Genomic DNA, 22492 nt, shown 5'->3' with positions numbered 1-22492 from the left:
ACAGCCTGTGGCCTCATCACTCACGCCATCTTATGGAAAGGTGAAACACTGATTTAAACTTCAGGTGTTGCATCAATTGATGTAAACACAATAAGCAACATAAAATTGTAAATTTAAACATTTAAAATAAAGATAAAATCTATAATAAAAACTTGAAGTTTTTTATGTTTCAATTTCATTGACAAGATTCGCAACGTCTTTGTTTCACTAGGGTTATGTTTTATTTTATATCTACAATTAAGTTAACTTAACTTACTTTTTCAGTTCGAAACTATTTCAATTAATTTGATCAATTGAAATGGAACAATCATTTTTATATTGGACAAACTTAAAGCGAGTCTAATCATCATCTACATTCTTGATAAGCGACAATGGCAGCTTGTTTGGCTAACTTGTGGGCAGCATCGTTACCAGGATCTCCAGAATGTCCAAGAATCTTCTCAAATTTAACATCAATTGTTTTTAAAGCATTAACCAAGGCGAAAATGTCACTCTTGTTCTTAATTCCTAAGCCATTTTGCGCTTTCCAACCATTTTCTTTCCATCTATCAATCCATTTGGTTGTTGAATTGACTAAATACTCGCTATCGGTTCTCAGTGTTATTGAATGATAATCGTGTTTCCTTGCTTGCCTAATTGCCCACAAGGCAGCATTTAATTCCGCTCTATTGCTTGTTTGAGATCCTTCTAAGGGTATACTTAAATTACGATCATCATCTGGACCCCAGTAAACTCCGATTCCAGCTCGAGCATCATGTTGACCATTGTTTATACAAGAACCATCGATGTATACCACAGCGTGACGAGTTTGATTATGCATTGCACGACATAGACACTTAGTAAATTGATTTAGTATCATTTTAATTAGTTAAATAGAGTAAATAAATTAATGGATAATTGAAAAAACAAAATTAATTAAAGATAACAATTGCATTACAAAATTTCGGTAACCATGTCAACAGAGGCAAACACTAAGCTATTGCCATCTATGAGTTAACAGAAAAAAACTAAAAAACTATTTTTTTTCAATTTTCTTAATAAACATAAACATTTGTTACATAATTATCTTTAATCTCTAGACTTGTATTTCATTGAAGGTTATTATTATTAATTATTATTATGTCGTTAACTTCATACCAAAAAGCTTTGATTTATACACATGAAATAATGGTTATAATTCTAGAGAAATCATCACCGAAATCGTATTATCTAATAGATAATATCTATACCAGATTATTGATTGTTAACCCAAGAAATGTTCATTTTTTAATTTCTTATTGATGAACAATCAATAATTAAGGTATTTCTAAATGAAGAGAAGTAACAATCGTGATTTTCATTTCAATCAACAGAAGATGTTTGCGTCTAATAAATAAATTATCAACATTCTATTCAGTATTAAATTAAAGTTATGCATATTTGAAGGTTTCTTTTGCGTTTAGCAAAATAATTGTGCAATGAAATCCCAAGAAAATATATTTATGACAGTGTATATCATGTGTGGTAATGTTTGAAGAGGTTTGAAATTGAATGAGGATCAATTGGTTAAGCAGAATAACAGAGTTGACTGATCAACATAATTTAACAATTTTTCCCTTTGAGGTTATTTTCCAATCGGTTTTCTTTAAATAGACTTTTAGATCCATCATAATCTTCTATTCGGATTTGACTGAAGGAACTTGAGAACGAGTAATAAGCATTAATTATTGCATTGTAAGTGCGTGTATTAACACTGTACAAGTTTATGTACTTGATTAGAAGCTAGCCCAGTTGGATTGTTGTTGATTATTGTCAGCTCCAACTGAGTTGGTAGTGGTTGAAGAGTCTGAAAAATCAGCCCACAAATCATTATCAGATTTGTTTGAATCAAAAATCTTTGTGATATCCTGTTGGACTGGTTGTGACGATCGAGATAGACTTAAACTTTCAAAATCTGTGAAAACAAAAAATAAGAAAAATGAGATCATCGAATGAATAATAATGAATAGAAAGAGAAACTAATTAATGTAACTTTCGCTCTTTTTTACTTCATTCAACTGTCTCATTTATCGCTCAAAGCTTACCATCAAGCAGATCATTATCCTCTTTCGAGGAAGTTTGTAAGAAATCAGATGATTCATTTGAGGTAGCTTTAATGCTGCCGGTGTTGCTGGTGCTGTTGCCTGGCGGGCCTGGAATCTTTATTGCACCTGGGGGAGGAGGAAGAATACCTATTGGACCACCAGACACCTTATTTTTAAGCTTGTTTCCAGCCCCATGTTTTTTCTGTAAAAATGGATGAATTGACAATTGAAAATGAATCAAGAGCTTACTAAAGTAATTTTAAAAATAAAGAGTGAAAAGATCAAATGTTTCTCAATATATTGACTCAACTCACCGAAATGTTCAAATTTACTTTGATGGTTTCTCCTTCTTTGAATTTCAAGTCCAGTTTTGGTTGACTATCAGCGGCTGCATCTTCTTGCTCCAGTTTAATCCGCTTTTCAGCCAATCTATTTATAACATACAAGAATGATGAGTGATGGTAAAGAAAAGGAAAATTTTAGACCGTCAGCCATGAGCCTTAAAAGGTTTATCTTGTATTCTTATAGAGACCAGTGGTTGAAAAGTATACAATTTGGCACTTACTTGAAATGATCCTGAAGTGACACATTAAAATCAAAAGAGTCTCCTCTATCTGCAAAGCCCATTCCAATGAATGCAGAGCGTCCATTATCATCTTGCACTCGTATAACAAAATATCGGCTAGAATCAGAGACTGGTTCAACAGCAACTCCTGGATAAGCATCGATAGGACATTTAGCAAACAACTGTCCACTGGCTTTGTCTTCAATTTTAAGTAAACAAGTATCCCCTTTAGCTACCAATTTCATTCGACAGGTCCAATCAGGAGCGTCTAACTTCCAATCTGAAGCTCTACAATGATAAATAGAAGAAGTAAGAAAATGGTTGAAATGCAAGAGGTTAGTTTTTTTGTGGATAAGAAACGCTGCTGACAGTTAAGCTTTTCTCACCTTACTGCTCGATTGGTAGTTCTTGGTGGTATTTTGAAAATGAAAATTTCATTCTTTACCAAAAGGATCCTTTCGTATTCTTCATTAGCCATTTTGACACTTGAACTGAATACTGATCAATCACGATAAAGTAAAGAAATTAAATTTCAAAATAATGTGTGTACCCTTAGGATGAATGATATTGGAACCTGCAATAGAGAAGAAGACAAGATATAGGATATAATGATTACAAAATGGCAACAGTTTAAAGATTTTAACAACCAATAAAAATTATAATTACCAAAATCACCGCAATCAAGTTCACAATCAAATTAATAACACAAAAAGGAGGCGGTGGCAGCTGACGAGTCAACTCAACCAAGTATACATTGAAGCAAGCTACCAGCCGATTATACCCGGAACTGATTCAATTTGATTCTGGTTAAGGAATATAATTCAATCAGGCAAATATTAAAGGGATCAAGATTAATCAAAAATGGTTAATTTAAATTAAACAATTAGTAAGAAAAGGTTCATTGAAAGAAAAGATATAAGACAGAAAGAGGTGGAAGCAGATTGATGTTGTTGCTTTGCTAAGCTAACTCACTATCACAGAAATCCGTTGTTTAACTGGAAGATATAATTATATTGATAATGTCAATAGTTAACAATAAACAATAAAATTGATTGATAAATAATCATGGACAATTAAAATTGGCCATTTGAATGTTAAAAGAGAAGGAAGAAAGGGTCGATATACAACACAATAGGATCTTTAACATTTGTTTACATCAACAAATCTAATATCTTCTCTCTTTTTCCTCTCTCTTTTCTTCTCCTCTCTTTCCCCTCAAACCTTTTCCCTCTTTTTTATGTTGGAAATATTTCCAGCTCAATTTTAGCTCAATCAGCTCAATCGCTTCAGGTCAATCTAATTTTCATTTGTGTTCAGCAAAATTATTCAAAACGTAAAAAATTTTTATTAAAAAAGTGAAACCAATAAAAAATTTTCACTCAACAATTTATGAAGTAGGTATTTGAAGTAAAAAATTGACTCTAAATTTCAAAGTTGGCTTGTAGTTCAATTGCAATAACAATCAAGACAACGTTGCCAGAAAATAGCAAGTAATTATCAAATAGTAATTTAAATTATCCAAAATAAAAAAATGAAATAGTCTGTAGCAAGAATTGATATCGGTTACGTAATGATTAGATGAAATGATTGAGTTATTTCATGCATAATTTCATGAATGATGCTAAATGTTTACCATGTTGAGAAATAAAAGTTATCAGCTTCATTAATAAATTGTTACATGATTTATTTTATTATTTTGTAATCACAAAATACTTTAAGTAATGGTTGGGTTTGTTGTATCCAATAATTACTATTATGTTCAATTTAACTGGCTTTCTTTGTCAAGTAAAATATATTTTTTTCAGTTGCCAGTTGACATTTGTAGGAATTTGGTCCACCTGATTGTCGGTTAAAAATTTCCAGATTATTTGTTGCCAAGCAAACGATTAACAGGACCGTTGAATGAAAAAAGTAGAGGACAATAAATATCAATGGTCTAGTCCAGTCCGGTCAAGGTCAGAGAAGCTACAAAAGAATGGGTACGAAAGTTTGAAGGTAAAGGTGAACTTGATCTGAAACTCTCTGGTCAGAACCGGATTTATGTGGCTCTAGCTTAGCCTTTGACAGGTAAACTTTAGAGCTTCTTGCAAAGTGAACGTGACCTTTACTTTGTAAGCCTCAACAGTTGTTGTTTACCCGAAATGACCCAACAGAAAGCAGCAGAAACGAGCCAACTTACACCGGTTATTGTTATTCATTTTTTAAGGCCTTTCACCTTGGTCAATGGCCTTCATAATGGTCAAACAAAATTATTAAGTGAGTTTTAGATCAAAACTCATGATCTTCATCAGGTCAACCGAAAAAAAGACAAATGATCCATTCACACCAATATTAGTGATTTAACCAAGAGTATCAAGTCATATAAAATGGATACTGCTAGCCTTCAGCCATAAACCATTTAGAAGAGCCCAACTCATAACCAACAGTTTTCCTTTCCAGGTATAATCGAGTGTTCGGTTAATTATAAAGATTGGTAATTCACACAATAATTTGGTAACCCAAAGAGCATCATTTGCCATCAACCAGAATAAAAAATGAATGTAGCCTTTCCAATGTAGCAGAATAACCAGCAAGATAAATTAAACGATGACAATGATGATGAACGTAATTATCCAAAGAATGGCATGAAATTTAATCAAGTAAATTCAAAATAAATTCAAGTGATAGGTAATAGCAATACCAGAATTTTTATCATAAATATTATGTAACAATAACAAAATAACTGTGAAGCAGAATTTGAAGTAAGAATAACCGTTATAGTTATTTACAGAGAGATTCATGAGTCGTGAGAATAGCTTGTCATTCTAATTTCCAAGGCAATTTAATGTTTGAATGGAGAACACTTTCTATTATTGGGTTGAGTGTTTCTCGATTAAATACATTCAAATTGGTTACATGTTACTTTCATTTTGAACCGTTATGTCCCTTCTATGCGTTAACGGTAAGTAAATTGTGCCAATGGATTTAATATTGTTTATATGGATTATTCTAATCACTCCACAATCAAGTTACCTCTTCAATCCCAGCTTTCATGAAGTTACACCGATAGGACCTACTCTCTGTGACCTATTCTTGGTTATAACCCTTCCCAGTCTATGGATACAAATGTTATCCTTGCTCTTTTTTTAAATCTTATATCCTAAACCTTGTTAATTAGTTTTTTTAATCGTCAATTATGATATTCTAATGTTTTATCGATTTTCTCATTCTTCTCTTTTAATCATAAAGTCCGAAGAGCACGATTAATAGGACCTGATGGTAAATACATTTTTATTTTCAAATTGAACTATTTCCACTATTTTGGTGTTTCTATTTTCATCACTTTTCCTGTATTTCACTCTGGTTTCACGTTGCAATCCAACTCATCCCTTCCTTTATTGACTCAACTTGTATTTACTCTTCTTTTTCTCATTTATTTTTTCAATTCGAATTGGGTGAAACGAATTAATAACCTAATCAATTTTGGATAACCATTAGCAGCCCAATACAGCACTTATGTTACCTTAAAGTTGCAAAATGTTAAATCAACCACGGTTACAGTTAAAGGTTCCAATCCCAACTGGGAACAGGACTTTCTATTGTAAGTAATGGAAAAATGTTTTAAATTATTGCTCAAATCATTAATTCCAATTCTTTTTATTTTTTCAACTTTTCACCAACTAACAGTGAAACAAATCGTTTGGACACCGGGTTGATAGTTGAATTATGGAATAAAGGTTTACTATGGGATAAACTATTAGGATGTCACTGGATTCCATTAACTATTATTCCTATGGCTGCAGAGGTTAGCAAAATGGCGCACTATTTTTCGCACCAAAATTTCAATCTTTTTAAAAAAATTCATTTTTCTAATTCAAAATATTTTTCGATCGGGTTTCAGGCTATGGATGATGGACAATGGCTATCTTTAGACGGCGAGTTTATCATTGAGGAAGGCGAAGTCTGTGGGACTCACACTCCAACTGGTCATTATATCCTGATTGAGGCTCATTTTGAACCACCATTCGGTAGGAAAATTATTATCTTGGTGATAAAACAAACGCTTCTAACTATTGTTAATTCATCTGTTTTAGAGTATACAATTGAAGATGTTACCGAGTTTAGTCGGAATCTGGATCTTCTTAATAATTATACGGATCAAGAGAAGACAAATTGGCAACCTGAAAATCGAGATCCCTCCATGGTCATGCAACAGTATTCACTTTACTGTAAGTTTATTTCATCAATTAAAATGAGACAATTAGTGCACACAATTAACTTTCAAGTTGCTTGTACTTAGAAACATAGTGTTAATCCTATTTACATTTTAAATCAAGAAATCAATCAATTATTCATTTGTGAAATATCATGCATACAGATTGTTTTAATGCTAACCAACAATCAGACCCACATTTACCATGTAAATTTCAGTTTTTTCGCATCTCAAGGTAAAAGCAGACTTTAACTACGACAATTAGGTTTTCCACTCAATTTCGAAGGTAATCCATTGAGTCTACAGAAACTGACAAACTCGAATTTGGGTTGATTTCACTGTAATCTTCTTCCAATTAAGTTTTTTGACTTGAATTGAAGGCAATTCTGATTAACCTGACTTGCTACTTACTAAAAAATTTGCAACTAACGTGACATTACTAATAATTATTGTCGACCAAAAAATTGCAGATTGATTGAAATACAATCAACTTGTTGGATAGTGATGATGATGAATGTTATGAATAAGGTGACATCCAACCAGTTAACAAACACACGCACAAATCAGTATCAATCGCAGTAGTTGAATGAGTATAAAAACTCTGAAAACAAAATGAAACCATGTGACATGCATTAAGCTAATATTGAAGTATTATATTTGACAATAGACTAGTTTTAAATTGATTAATATTTGAGATGAAAATTTTTAATTACCAGTAAACTGTAAAAAGATTGAATCTTGATTGTTAATAGTAGGTCACCATTATTGATCTAATATAACAATGAAAGAGGAGAGTAAAGATAAATAGAAACACACAAACATACAAAAAAATAGATGATTAGGTCAAAATATAATGTATGATAGGCAAGAAAAACAACAACAAAAGATGAGGATAAAGATGAATGTCATTTGACCTGTTTTCGATGGAACCAGGTAAATCAGTGAATAGCCCTTTTTTGTATCTGGTTGACATTTAATCAGGTTAATGGTTATGTTGTGATGATTACCTTCTTACAGTAACATCAATAAAAAAAATTGTAAAACAATTTGATAAAATTACAGAGTTGAGATTCAAAGGTGCGATACTTTTGTTATTTTCAGGTAAACTGTTTTGATTTGATCACTTCAACATCTCAACATGATGTCTATCAATGAAATGCCTAGTCATTTACTTATTATTACAAATTTTCATGACAAATGTTGGTAGACAAGAGAAACATTTTTGTTCTTTTTCTTTCTCCAGATTAGTCATTTCATGTATTTCTGTGATGATTGAGTTGACAACATCTGGTTAACACAATAGACTAATAATAATGATTATAAACACAAATTAATGAAATGGTGACAAATGTGAAAGTGATTTACATTTTTCCGATGCAAACCTGGTTTTTCTGGTTAACCATGTTTTACCAGTTTCTTGCTGTTTTTCAATTATTCAATTGTGTTAAATGGCAATTTAACCAATACTTTTTGTTACATTTTGGTTACACAAGTTTAATCGTTTGTGAAACTCAACCTAATTGTTTTTCATTGATTGCTAGTTAATTTACCAGGATTGTCAATGTTGCCAAATGTCATTTAGATGAATGAATAAATACTTCACTGATTCACAATCAATTTAGATGGTTTTATTAGCCATTGATTAATCAATGTAAACATTTTATTTCCCTATCTTTACCTTTACTCTCAATATTAAGATAATGATTACGATGATGGTTATGTTGGTTAAATTGAAGTCAATACAAATGATTTACTTAAAGAGTCGGTGAATCAAATTTACGTCAATAAGCTATCTTCATGTTTCACTATTCCTAATTAATATTACAAGCATTGACACCTAAATAAATTGTGTTAACCCATCACTTTTTTTTCACTGGTAAAGATCACTGTGCATAACTTGGTTTCTCTGTGTTTCTCACTCCCTTTATTAAACCTAATTGCTCCTTTGATGGTTATATTAGCCTTATAATAGTTTATTATTGATCGATATCTAATAGTAAAACTGGTCAATTCTCATCTATTTCAAGATAAAAATGAAGAGAGGTGCAAACAAGATGACGATCATCAACATTATTCACCTCTTTTCATAGACTTCTCATCAAATGTGAATTGAATAATAAGCTATTATTCAAGTACAATTACTACAAGTGCGAGTGTTTTTGACATTATTTTGAAGACTTCAATTTTTACCTTATTACTATTCATTTTGATTAACTTTCAAATGTCAATTTGATTTGTCCAGACAGATTATTCTTATTACCATTGTATAATGGTCATTTTGATTGATTGTCATCTCTTGATGGAATTAAAATTGCAATAATTCACCATTTTATTTTAATTAATTATTCTCTTGTTCTATTTTATTAATTATTGACTAACAATTTACTTTTTCATTTTAATATTTATAGCAGGTCTTTCAGAAGATAGTGATTATACAAGCGATGTCAGTTACCCTATTCAACAGCAACATCCCAATTACAGTAGTCACCATGCAAATGCTGGAGCTTCTCAGTACGGTGGTTATCCTCATTTATCGAAATGGGCAAAAGAGTACGATGAAGGGAATAATGCAATGGCCTCAACATCGTTAATGACCTCTTCTAACCAATTACCTCAACTTCAAACTGATGCATCATCATCAACGACAACAGTGCCACTAGGTAATACCAATGATCATTCAATGATATCAAATCTCGATGAAAGTTCATTCGATCGTCAACCATTCCAACCAAATTCAGGTTCATCCACATCAAACCAACATCAACATGCAACCTCTATCAGAGGATCATCAACATCTTCAACCCAAATTCCTGGTTCTCGAAAACTTCCCAAACCATTTAAGAAGCAACTTAGTGATGAAAATGAGCCGCTTTCATACAATAGTCGTCCTCACCGTAAACTGCCCAATCTTCACGATAAGTAAGTTTTTCAAAATCCATTTTTAATTCTCTTAATCTGCATTTTTAATCCGATTGTTTTTAAACAAAAAACCAGAATTATGCTTCACCCATTTTCACCCAATTTTGCTTTGACCGCCATTTGTGGTGTCACCTAGTGACGGAAAATGATAATAATTAATTTCATACCAATTTTTCAATAGCAATCGGATTAGGTTTAAGACCGATTATGATTAAAAAATTGTGATTTGATTGAAAGTCAAAACATGAATTTTATTAGTGATTCTTTTTTTCCTCTCTTTGCTCAATTACTTACTCGCAGTTAAGTGAGAATGTTTTCCCGCTACTTTTACCAGAATACTTTGAAACTATTTTTAAGCTTTTCTAGCTCAATATTTCAAATTGAAAAATCTAAACATTTTGCGAAATTTATTCAATATTAATTGACATAATGTTTATCTCCATTTTCATTCAGGCCTAATCGATTGCCTCTCATGCGTCAGATTACTCAAGAAAATAGCAACTTAAATCAACAACAATATCAAAACGATGATTCAATGACAATAACTAGTGACTCTAAAGGCATATCAACACCATCAGGATTCAATCAATTTGGTAGTCCCTCTGTTTCTGGTAGAACCCGCCGACAACAGCCTGCAATCCCAAGAAAACGAAGCTTAGAAAGGCAAGGAGGATTCGAACAGTATGAAGATACTTCATCTCATGGAAGTCAAATTGGATCTGGAATGAGTCGACCAATATCAAATAATCATCTAGATCAAGCAGTTGGTGGACCAACAACCTCTTCAACTCCTAAAAAGCTTCCTCAAATATCTCAAATTGTTCAAAGATCTTTACCCGAAATGCCCTCAGTTCCCCCTTTTGATAAGAATAAACTTTATAATTTTTACGAACAAGAAACAGCTCGACAAGACAGCTATGAAAGTTATGCAACCAGTATTGGAACCGAGTCTGAGATGAATGAGGACTGGATGAGTCGAAGTGATACAATGGATGCCAATTACGATGAAAGTGGACAATTGCAGTGTGTCAATGAAGGTAAAATGAAAAAAACAATTCATTTGTATAATCATGATAATAATTCTGATTCTCTCTCTTTTCTTTCAAGGCTACGAACAAGATAATTGGACATCAGTTGACACTCAAGGAAATTATCAATCTCTTGATATTGACACTGGTCTATCTCAATCTTCTGAACATCATCTTCAACACTCTTCATCTTCAGCTCCAATGATTTCCACTGATACATCAGCAAACCAAAGCTCAGGGTAAATGAAATTACTTATAACAATGTTGAACAATCTCAAATTGTTGTCAACCATTTCTATTGAATCAAATTTTTCCCCTTTCACTTTAATCATTTCATTAACATTTAATTCTTATTGTTATTATAGTATGGTCAATACTGTTGCAAGTAAGGTAACAAACCTGATTGGTGGAATGGTAAATGCTGTTAGTTCTGGACATTCCCGGGGTGACTCGCTGGATTCAAGTAATTTAATGAGATCTCAGCCAAGTATCGACACTTATGAACCAAGTGAATCCAGCTCAGCGTTTGGACGATACAGTCAAGAATCAAATAGTATTGATGATTCACGAAATGGTGCCAATAGTGCAAACGGAATGATGATGAATGATCAACGTTGCTACATTGATCCTAAAGAACAGTGGAAAAATTCAATTCAATCTGATTCAATGATATGGCAAACAGTTTCCGAAGATGACAATTACGAGGACACTTTGCAAGATATTAACACCTATTACAACCAATCAACGGAAAAGGAAGAAATTTCACCTCCATACTTAACCCCGGAAGCCAGTATTGACATGGATAATGTTCGAGATTCAGTTTCCTTGATGGAACCAACAACAACAACATCAACCACATTATCATCATCATCAAATTTATTAAACACTAATACAAACAGCAACCTTAATACAACATCAAGTAGTAGCTCAAATTTAATTTTACTGCCCAATTATCAAACACAAACCACAACTGGTTTAGAAGCTGGAATATCCAGTGATCCAAGTCAAATGTCTTTCAATTCTGTGCCCACCGGTGAATTGGCCTCTTCAATTAATATGCCAGTTACCTTTCCTAGTATATCAAACACTCTTGCCTCATCGATAGGGTCACAGCAAACCTCGATAAACCTGCCTCCATCAATGATACCACCATCAGCCTCAGTAGTAATAACATCCCAGCCTCCACCGAGTGCATTGAAAAGTGAATCACGTGCCCAAAGCGAACCCAAAACAGTGACTTTTTCAGATCAAATACAAGAGGAAACCTTTTCTTCTGAACGTGGATCAACCATCGACAGTTCTGGGCTTGGTTCAGCATCCATTATTGATATCAATGAAACAACCGAACTCAAAGATTCAAGTGATATCAGTGGCCTACCATTTACACCTCATGCTTCCAATGAAACAAACTTTATCAACGAGCCTAAAAGTGCTTTTTACGAGTTTGCCCCAACAAACACATCGGGAATGTCAAAAGCTCGACTTCGCTGGTTAACTGCCTACAATAAAATTGTCAGTGATTACGATTTGGTGAGCTTTACAACATTTTCATTTTTCAATCTTGATTCAATCAATTCAATCGTTTCTGGTTTTTTCCCTATTTCCATATTTTAACATTAAATTTATTTCAGACCAAACATTGAATAATACAGTTTTCATGCAACCAGTTAAATTGTGTGAGAAACTGGAAACAAACTAATTGCTGTCTAAATTAGCTTTTAATAAGTGCATAAATTGTCTATTGATTGGTATATTAGAGTTTGTCATCAACTAATTTACCATTATACAACTTTTTTCAACTCACTACCAATCATGATTACAGTTAATGATTCGTAACAAGTTTGAGCAATCATCAAGCTTGTCATTATTACATCTTTTTTTCTGCTCATTTCCATCAACATCCATCATTTTATTGATCATAACCTTTTCGTAACCCTTTTTTACTTGAAAAAGACTTGCAACCTTTTTTATGCCAATCTTAGGTACATTACAAGAGTAAACTTTCATTTTTACTCTTGTATACCAAATCATTTGCTCATTGATTACCTCAATGTATTGAGATGAGTAAAATGAATTTTCAGGTAATATTTTATTTTACCTAAAGCACTGATTCAAGTTACAATCTTGTGCATAATCATTTCCTTTCAGTATTCAATCTCTTTTGACATGAGAGATGATGATTATTGATAAGATTAACTCAAGAAACTCTTCCCTTTCAAGCTGAATTTATCAATGTTAATGGTTAACCCTGTAATGATTCTGATGGATAAGAACCTTTAGGCCAAATGAAAATAGAGTTTGTCTCTTGTTTTCTTTCGACTTTTGCTTTGTCCATCATCTGTGATCGTCAATCAATTGTAAACAAAGTTTTCTTATGATTATATCAATGACCAAGAAAAGACTTGGTTTACATTCCAGGCACATTTCGATTCTTCTCTGAGTTCAACATGAAAAAGCTATTTTTGATAGACTTGGGTTTTCATAAATTCCTTTGAAAACCAATTATCCATTGATTGGTTAACTAATTTTCGAGCTTGAATTTGCTTCTCGGAATAATTTTCATTTACAAATGTCACAAATCAAAAAAAGTGTTTCATTTGAGTTGTAATTCCTTAATTTCAATCAAACTAATTGAGTTAAGGTAATAATCCATTAAAGTGCCCATTTTCATTGAGCATTTTTTCACACTTTTGTTATTTTTTCAATGATAAATGCCAAAATAAGAAAGAAACAAAAAAAGATTTGATTCTTTTTTGTTTCCCTTTTGGTTAATTCAATTTTCATTTCAATTATCCTGATTGTTTGCTCAGTTTTGCTGTTGAAACTGTTGACTTATTTGTTGACGATTTCAATTGCGGTAATTGTTTCCAACTTAACAATCAATAACATCTCAAGTGTTCCAACATTATTTTACTCCGTTATTCACATCGAGAGGTCACTAGTAATTCACAAAACATGTAAAATCAATCTTCATTTTGAAAACGATTCACATGAAAATAATCAATCCCAGGTAACGCAGTCTCATCATCATCATCCTTCTTTCACTGAAACATCATCTTAGTCTCCTTTTTTCTTCTTTTATCTCTTCCAATATTCACTCTTTTTCTTGTTCCCTGTTTGTTCATATTTGCTTGGTTCACTTGATTGTTGTGCAAAAAACAAAAATGAGTCTCTCAATCCAACGATATCAACACAAATGGATATATTGTGTATATTTTTATCAATTATTATTTACGTTATTGCTGTGTTTTCAACTTTTCCTCTTTGTTTTGTGATACAACCTTTATTTTATTTATTGTTACAAAGCAAAGCAAAAATAATAATTGTATAAATAATCAATTAATGAATCATCAACAATTCAAATTTTGGATTATTGTGAGTTCAATCAGTTGATAATAATGTGTTCAATTTTATGAGGAAATATAAATATTTATCAACTGTTATCTGTTATACTTAATACGCTACAAGTAATAATCAAGGTGAAAAGTCTAACTTGGAATGAAGCAGAATTAACAAGAAGAATAAAAAGAAGCAGAGAATATGTTTCTTGTGACGATTAACGAATTAACTTGGAATTTAAAGATTATAAAAGTTTGACAAAATTGCGAATCTTGTATTAAAAAATTAACTTTCCCACTCAAGTGTGTGTGTGTTTGTGTTTAAAAAAAGCATCCAAGTATAATAACATGAAGAAACATGAATGGAAGAAAATTAATGCGATTGACAAAAGGTGAGTCAAATGATAATTCCAGGTTACCTAATGTTAATCAATACCATGGGCTATACAGTATACCTTCAACCGGACCATCAACATTACAACCTTCAAAATCAGGTCAACAGCAACACCATGTGCCGTCAATTGTCTATCAACATCAACAAGTGAAACAAGATGTTCATCGTCATGCCTTCCCTTCAGTCAGTCCTTTACACTCTCATCCTTTACCTTCACCTCAACCAATGCAACAACCTTTATCATCACCACAGCCACCGGCCTCTTCGCGTTCATCCTACTCTCATCGAAGCTCACCTCAACGCATATCTCCAGCCGCCTCGTCGACCCTCTCTACACCCTGTTTACCTCCACCTCCTCCACCACCAGCTCCACCATTACCGTCATCACATTTCAGATCAACTGGCCAGTTCTCAACGGCAACTTTAACTTCATATTTAGATGATCCAAAAGGATTAATGAGAATGAACAATGTTGAGCAAACCTTGACTTCAACCGGTGTCATTTGTAATCCTTCCGATGAGGTTATACGCAGGTTAACCCTTCGAGTTCATGATCTCGAATTTGAACTTCGTCAGGCTTGGAGTACAGTTGATCTTCTTTCGAGTGAGTACATCTCAATGTGGGAGAAGCTTGAACGATTGGAGGAAATTTTGCATCAACAGCAAAATGTCATCTCACAATTGTTGGTTGTTATTCAGGAAAGTTGTGTGCTCACACCCGAGATAACATCAAACCTGCAACTTGGCTTATCGTCCCAATCAACTGCCCAAAAGAGTGAAGAATCTAGTTTGAGACCAAATATCGCTTCTCGTGATGAACTGCGCAATGATTTGAACTGGCTTGATGCAGACGTTGAACTTGACTTGGATTTGGAAAGACGAATCCAGGAAACAATTTCAATGGCTGATGAAGATTATGCTCACAGTTTAGCGACTCCAACTACATTTCCCTATTTAACTGGATCTGGGTCGAATGTTAATTTGCTTAATGAAAGTTCATCAATAAATTGCTCAACTCATCCCCTGCAAGGGTGGACTCGAGTGGGTATAACAAATACTCGTGGCCTTCTTGAACAATTAGAATCATCATTTGATTCACCACTTGGTGGTGGATTGGCAAGTCCAGATTCATCTTCATCAGAGGAGTTTCCACTTGATGATGAACCTGGTTCATCCTCACCACCTCCTCCCGAGCCAACAATAGGATCATCCCACCAATATTCATCATTATCATCCCTTCAAATTGAACCTCTTCAACACCTTCATCCTCATCATTCTTTAACAGTTTCACCATTGCCTTCACAAACGTCACTTTCAATACTCAATAATAGTAATAATATTAAAAGCATTAATAATAATCAAGTGCGCCTTTCACCGACTCTATCAACTGACCAACCCTTTCACTTGCCACCACCTCCAGCCAACTCTCCTGCTCTATCAGCATCAGCCACAATTGAATCGCAATTGAATTTGGGACAACATTTACCCTCAAAATTGGATCCTCTGAAAACAACTGATCAACAATTGGTGGCAGCAGCGGCTGCCCTTGGAAATGGCTCTGAGCCGAAGAAAAGTTCAAGCAAACGTCAACGTGGTTTAAAACGATGGACAGATTCAGAAGAATCTTCAGTATTATCTCAATTAATGAAACACCGATCAAATGAACCTTCAGCTTCTTGCTCTACCAGTAATGCATCTACAGTTGAATATAAACTAAACTCACGACAACTGCGAAACTTGACTCGTCGTGAGCGTTTATTATATCACAATGATATCTTTACTTCGTCCGATTATCTGAATTATCGTGAAGGAGCGAACACGCCTTTCATCACTGAAACCGACATCAATGCTCTCAATGATGCAGCAGTTCATTTGGCTTCAGATTCCACCTACCAAATTCCCAAACGAGTCTATAACCTTTCTGGCCTGAGAATGGGTCGAAGAGCATCGAGTGGAGCAAGCAGTTTAAGTGATGTTGCTGATGAAAGTGAAAATGAAAGGCAGGAGGATGTGAAAGATGAAGATGGCGATGCTGATGATGATGCTGACGAACCTGGTGAAGATGATGATTCAGAAAGAGAATCAGATAAACCCAACTCAACTGAAATTTGGCTGAAAGATTGTTTTGCCAAAGATGGAAGAGCTGTTTTGATAAAGAATAATGGTGAAAATAAAATTGAAAATTTGAATGGAAAGGTTAATGAGATTGAAATTATGAAAAAAGAATCTTCTCCTGAAGCAACCAAATTAACTAAATTTGATCAATTTGCTCAAAAAATTGAAACCATCCAATATTCATCTTCCTCCCTGTCATCACCTCAACCAGCAATAGCATCATGTTCATCATCACCCTCATCAACCAGTAAAACAATCTCATCGACAAAAGTTGAAAAAACGGATGAAACAAATTTACAAGTTCCTTTAATTTCAAATTCAAGTTGTCAACAGTTTACATCTTCCGTGACAACCATTTCAGGTTTAACCAAACCTAATCGTGTTCAACCAGTTAAAACACAGGAAAGCTTAACCTTTACAAACAAATCATCTGCATCCTCTTCATCACCCTCATCATCCACTTTAACAACAGACTCGAGATTAATTTCAACTGGAGCATCTTTAATTTCACGGAAAGAAAGTTTAAAACGTCAGGCGGAAAAAAAGAGAATGAAATATGAAGGAAAAGATGAATTTTCTTCTTCTTATTTTGAAACATTCGATCGAGACAGTTTCGATGAAGATGATGGAAATGATAAAGATGAACCTTTCAAGTCTGTTGAGAATTTCAACAAAATTGTGAATCAAGAAAAAAGAGAGTTTAAAAGTGAAGCAAAATTAAAAGCGAAAGATGAAGACGATGCTTGGAGGGATAAAAATATTGTAAATAATTTATCCTCTAATGATAGAACGTCAAACTCGATGAGTAATGTTTGGATGCAAAATAAAGATTGGAATGCTCTGGATGGAGATAATGTTAGAGATGATAATTTAGTATTAAAAGATTCTAAGTCAACAAATGATGCTCAAATGGACGATAAACAAAGAGATGTTGGTGATTCTAAAAATTCAAAAAGTGAGACTCAAAAAAGTGATCCTTTCATGAAAATGTTTAGTAATAAGGAAAAGCCAAAAGAAGCAGATTATGTTGACCAAATTGATGTTAAGCATAAGACGAATGAATTGATCCAAAATGAAGGTAACTCAGACTCGAGGAATGATGAGACTAAAGGAAAGGTTAAAACAAGTCTAAGGATAAACATTGATGGTAACAATGCTGATCGATCATCATTAACACCTTCATCACCTAAATTACTTTCGACAACTGATCAACAACAACAAATGGGTGATGAACAAAATAGATCGCTGATTCTTTTACAACGAACTCCTAGTGGGAAAAGAAAGTTACCTTCAGTTCCACCTTCACCTTCACTTGTAAAATCGAGTGAACCATTTGAACAGAATTTACCAAATACTCAGGTTACATCTGAATTTACTCGGGTTGAGGAAAGTGTCACTCATGCACAATCAGGTGATCAAGAGATGAATTCAACTATTTGTTCAAAAGTGCCAATTGTAGGTAAACAAGTAGCCAATGAAAACAAAAATGATTCAAATGTAGCATATTCATCATCATCCATGACTGGTACATATTATCAACCTCCAACTTCAGTTTCTGCATCATCTTCACCTCACCACCAACAACAGAAACCTCATGAATCGGTTCACTCAACGTCCAGCCAACCAGTTAATGTTCATCGACGAGTTCCTTCAGTTGGTGAAAGTCAAGGTCTATTTTCAAGTTTATCCAACAGTGTCTCTCGTGGATATCAAAGTGTAATCAATATGCCATCCATGTTGAAACGAGATTCACGGGAAAACTTGTTGAATAACTCTGCCACTAAACCCGGTGATTTATCAGGTCAACAGTCAAACGCATCATCTGCCAGTTCACTGGCGGCAGGAGATGGCTTTGCTCGTAAAAGCTCTTCAGTAATATCAGGCTTTTTCACTAGCTTTGGACGTCGATCACCCGCTTCAGCCTCTTTATCCTCATCGATTGCAGCAAAAGAAACAGGTATTGATAGATCCATGAGTGTTCAAACGGATGAAGGCAGAGGTAAACACGGCATACAACCTCACCAGTTGTCACTGCCAGAGTTGAGTGTTGAAGTCACTGAAACACCTGAGAAGGGTTCATCTGATGTTTATCCATCGGGACAACAACAAAAGCCGAACAGTTTATCTCCTCTATCACCTAGAACTGGGTCAGGAAGGAGACGAAAATTGCCTCAAATTGATCGACAGCAAAGCATTCAATCTCTACCTGACGAATCGTCAATCGATGCAGTTGACAAAGTAGCAAGTGAAAATTCATATGAAGAAACCATTTCGTCAGCCAACCTCCGTGCAGCTCATCGAATCTCATCTGGTTCTAATAGTGCTCATCGATCAGGTCAATATTTGACGCCCTCAAGTGGTAAAAGAGGAGGCATGAATCGAGAAGACAGTAGCCATGGTCAAGTAAATGGTCAGTCTGGTCATTCATTAGAGAAAAGCATGTCGGAAGAGTCAAACTTTTTCTCCTGTGTTTCAGGTGATTCCAGGCAGAGTTCATTTTTCCAATCAGAATATGGTTCAATGGAATCGGCTGAACCAGAAACAGAAGGTGGAACAACCCGAACAACTGGTGGTTCAAGTCGTCGAGGCAGAAGCTCAAGCAGTGGCATTGGAGGTGCTAATGATGATGATTCAGCCTTTTGTAGTGCCAATGACGACCATAGAAACAGTTTAACAGCCGATGAAACAGATCAACAATCGTTGACATCAAACACTTCACCTTTACCAGGCACTGGATTGATTGATTCAATCAATGAATCAAAGCAAAACAACAGTCAACTAGCAACAACACCAACAACACTCGCTCCTTCATCACCTAAACTCACCAATGAAACGGATTCTAATAACAGCAATAACAATGCAACAGCTCGATCAGTTGTTGGATTCATGTGGGAAGACAAACGAGACTCAATTAGTTCAACATCTTCAGGTGGTGGAGGCTTCCAGAATAGATTTGCATCAATCATGAAACAGAAGGTTGAAGAGCGACGTCAGGCAATTGTTGTTGTTCCCAATTCTGGTGGTGTAGTGAGTGAGGTCAAGTACGAAGAGGAAGAAGCCGCAGGAAAAAGAAGTGTTCAAAGAGAAGTACAAGTTTCAAGGGTTACAGGTAAAGAGGCGAGTATTGATGAGAGTACATTAAGTGATGATTCTAAGGCATCTTCAAAGACCAAATGGATGGCTGCTGTGGTGAGTTTTCAATTAAATCAACAAAAGCATGATTCAATAATGATAATAATCATTCAAAATATTGTTCAGAAATAATAGCAATTCATTGGTGATTCTCTACTTTTTTATCTCCATTTTTCTCACCGTTTCTCCATTCAGCTTTTAATCATTTTTTCTTTTCTCATTCAACCCCAGTTTTAACCTTTCATTCACCAATTCTGTCTATAACTCGAACATGTTGACAACATATTGAACCCTTCAATTATCATCTATCAATACATCAGTCATGCCATTATACTTATGCATTGTATCATGATTATGATCACAATATAATCATGGTTATGTTCACAGTTAATAGCTATGATAACCATTACCTTTCAACTTGCTTTAAAAGGTAAACTTGATACAATTTATTTGCATATATAATTGTATTGCAGAAACATAAAAACACGGAAAAATTGTTCATTGAAATGTGTGTATTTCAAATGATAATGAAAGGTTTCATGAGATATTTTCACGAAGAAAACTATTTCAATTCAATATTTTCTAAACTCAACATTTTTCTCTTTGATTGATTATCATTTTTACCTGAAAAGGTTGAACTCTGTCCAAGTATTGAATTTTGCTCGAAATTAGTTGATAAATTGTTTCAAATGTTTAATTTAATTCGATTCAGTTAAAGACTAAAATATTAGTCTTGAAACTGTTCGTTTCTCATTTCATCTCTACCCTCAGAATCACATTGATTCAGCCACAATCACCCACAATCAAGTTGAGTTTGTTGATCATGCTCATTATATTGTAGCCAAGTTTCCCTGAACAATCAGAGAAAAACAGAAATTCTATTTTGGTTGCTCACCATAGAACCATTGTTGATTCCCTGTCTACCTCTGTCTACATCTTTTCACCTTCACTTCTGTTCAGTTACAAGTCTCTGTTAATCCCTTGGGTAGACTGATGAATGCAATTGCAAGACATCTTACAACTGATCTTCATCTTTTTTCGCCCAAACAAACATACTTTTCCTCATTCCATACAATTGATTACTTTAAATAGCTTTCAAATCCAATTGTCATCCTCATCATCAACACTTTCATTTTCATCTCATTTACATTCAGATAAGTCCAGGTTTCTTGAAATGTTTCACCAGAATAGATATTCAAGTAGCAAATAAAGAAACGAGGAAACAGAAAAAAACAAAGTAAAATGTTTTCTCCTCGAGATGTTGATGAGTCAAATAAATATTATTAGTTCAACTTGCCATTGTTAACCCTTTTTGTTCACATTCAATGAGCAACTAAATGACAACTTTTAACTAACGTTATTAGTTTCAACTGATAGCTGTTACTTTATTGTATTTTCATCTCTTAATGATTACAAAAAGAGAGTCCAATGAAGGATTAATTTGATTGAAAAGACGCTTTCAGTTGAAACACACACACAAAAGAAAACAATTTGACCCAAAAGAGATGAACTTAAATGTCAATAGTAAGCCGCAAAGTACCGAAATCTCAGGTTAAACATAAAAATTCATTGATCCGCAGCCAATGAAAGACCAATTCCATTAATCTATCTTATACAAGAAAACTCTCAATTCGAGATTAGACCAAGATTGCAAAAATCAAGTCAACAAACAAGCTGAAAGGCTGAGCAAAATTCAAGGTAAAACCACTGAAATGTGCACAAAGAAAATCGTTATTTCCAAACATTTGCAATGTTTTTTTCCCTAATCATAGTATTCATTTGATTCCAAAGCCATTACATGGTAATTGCTTTGAAAAATGAGAACATGGAAAAATCATGAAAATCGTGAAAAAATGAAACAATAAAGATAATACGAAAAAAGGTAAAGAAACTCTGATGAGATTTGAAGAGATTTAATGAGTTTTAAAGTTATCACGCTCCAAATGGTTACTTTTTTTCTCCTACAAAGTCACTTCACTGCAAGAAGTTGATATTATTTTTCCCTGAAAAGACAATAACTTTCAAGTTTGACAAGCAAAGAGCACCAAAAGAACCCTGAAAAAGCTCATTAATCTCAATTCATTCATCTTTCCTTTTCTGGTCAATCTTAATAAAAAACTTTACTTTTTGTGATTTAACCAGAATTGCTCTTGAAGATGAGTTTACATTGAAAACTCAGATTATGGGTCAAATGGTCATTGACTTGAAATATAATGATAAGTTTTGTAAATTTTTCCTCTTTTTCCTCATTAATTTCAATCTTCCTACTTTTTAATGGTTTAGTGAATTTCAAATTTAATTAACAAGCCTGTTGAATAATTTAGAGCATTACTTTGAATAAATTTATCAATTTCTATTCCAATGATTAATATTGGGTGAAAAAAGAGGATGCAAATAATTATCTTCCCTTTGACTGTTTATTAATTATTTACACTTTGCTAAATTGACTTTTCTACAATTGGTTCAATTTTTAATCACAATTAGCAGTCAATTGATGATTGATTGTTTACTCTCACTCAACATTTTCACTTGATTAACTTTTGATTATAAATTGAGATATTTTAGCGATCTACTTTCAAATGCTTTCCTAATCAACAAATAGTAAGCCTGGGAGTAAAAATTATGCGTTAATATATTAATGCTTGAAAGAATCGCTATAATTGGCCTTTTCTTGTTAACTAAATCACGCTTCAATCAATATGCTTTTACCTCTTTCTTCATGTTAATTGTTTTGATAGTTTAATTT

General features: G+C 33.7%; 3 protein-coding genes across 11 annotated transcripts in view; 1 reads left to right on the top strand and 2 right to left on the bottom strand.

Moving 5' to 3' along the window:
• Window positions 1–145: 145 nt before the first annotated feature.
• Window positions 146–859, bottom strand: LOC107368711 (ribonuclease H1-like). Its single transcript, XM_015936583.3, has one exon. The coding sequence runs from the start codon at window positions 857–859 to the stop codon at window positions 347–349; it is 513 nt and encodes a 170-aa protein (XP_015792069.1). The 3' UTR covers window positions 146–346.
• Window positions 860–1364: 505 nt separating this feature from the next.
• Window positions 1365–3787, bottom strand: LOC107368710 (NECAP-like protein CG9132). Of its 2 annotated transcripts, XM_015936582.3 has the most exons (7): window positions 3601–3787; window positions 3295–3431; window positions 3015–3202; window positions 2629–2916; window positions 2378–2492; window positions 2064–2265; window positions 1365–1933 (listed from the first exon to the last, which is right to left on the bottom strand). In XM_015936582.3, exons 3-7 carry the CDS (start codon window positions 3104–3106, stop codon window positions 1755–1757), a joined length of 876 nt encoding a protein of 291 aa, XP_015792068.1. In that variant the 5' UTR covers window positions 3107–3202; window positions 3295–3431; window positions 3601–3787; the 3' UTR covers window positions 1365–1754. The 2 variants fall into 2 exon arrangements, with proteins under 2 accessions (XP_015792068.1, XP_089124487.1); XM_089268361.1 differs by having other exon boundaries at window positions 3295–3787.
• A 1643-nt stretch (window positions 3788–5430) lies between these two features.
• The window catches only part of unc-13 (protein unc13 homolog), a 67266-nt gene continuing 50204 nt past the window's right edge, over window positions 5431–22492 (top strand). For 2 of the 8 annotated variants that reach the window (XM_089268348.1, XM_089268345.1), the window contains exons 1-10: window positions 5431–5569; window positions 5857–5886; window positions 6106–6208; window positions 6295–6412; window positions 6509–6635; window positions 6702–6836; window positions 9229–9739; window positions 10193–10776; window positions 10847–11006; window positions 11133–12297. In XM_089268348.1, the coding sequence (XP_089124474.1) occupies window positions 5548–5569; window positions 5857–5886; window positions 6106–6208; window positions 6295–6412; window positions 6509–6635; window positions 6702–6836; window positions 9229–9739; window positions 10193–10776; window positions 10847–11006; window positions 11133–12297 (2955 nt within the window). In that variant the 5' untranslated portion in view covers window positions 5431–5547. Of the gene's footprint in view, window positions 5570–5856; window positions 5887–6105; window positions 6209–6294; window positions 6413–6508; window positions 6636–6701; window positions 6837–9228; window positions 9740–10192; window positions 10777–10846; window positions 11007–11132; window positions 12298–14404; window positions 19804–22492 lie in introns of those variants that run through there. The other 6 variants (XM_015936578.3, XM_015936577.3, XM_089268349.1 and 3 more) reach the window with 5 other exon arrangements.

This window comes from Tetranychus urticae, chromosome 2 (assembly GCF_039701765.1).
Source record: "Tetranychus urticae isolate SD_2017Ah chromosome 2, NJAU_TeUrti_SD_1.0, whole genome shotgun sequence".
In the NCBI taxonomy this organism is placed as follows: Eukaryota; Metazoa; Arthropoda; class Arachnida; order Trombidiformes; family Tetranychidae; genus Tetranychus; species Tetranychus urticae.
Note: the sequence above shows the minus strand (reverse complement) of the source record. Positions and strands in the feature narration are given on the sequence as shown.

Excerpts from the sequence above, each read along its gene's own strand:
- LOC107368711 (XM_015936583.3), bottom strand. The coding sequence starts at position 859 with ATGATACTAAATCAATTTACTAAGTGTCTATGTCGTGCAATGCATAAT.
- LOC107368710 (XM_089268361.1), bottom strand. The coding sequence starts at position 3,106 with ATGGCTAATGAAGAATACGAAAGGATCCTTTTGGTAAAGAATGAAATT. Across the intron at positions 2,493-2,628 it reads TCACTTCAGGATCATTTCAA|ATTGGCTGAAAAGCGGATTA; the intron begins GTAAGTGCCAAA and ends TGTTATAAATAG. Across the intron at positions 2,266-2,377 it reads AAGTAAATTTGAACATTTCG|AAAAAACATGGGGCTGGAAA; the intron begins GTGAGTTGAGTC and ends CCATTTTTACAG.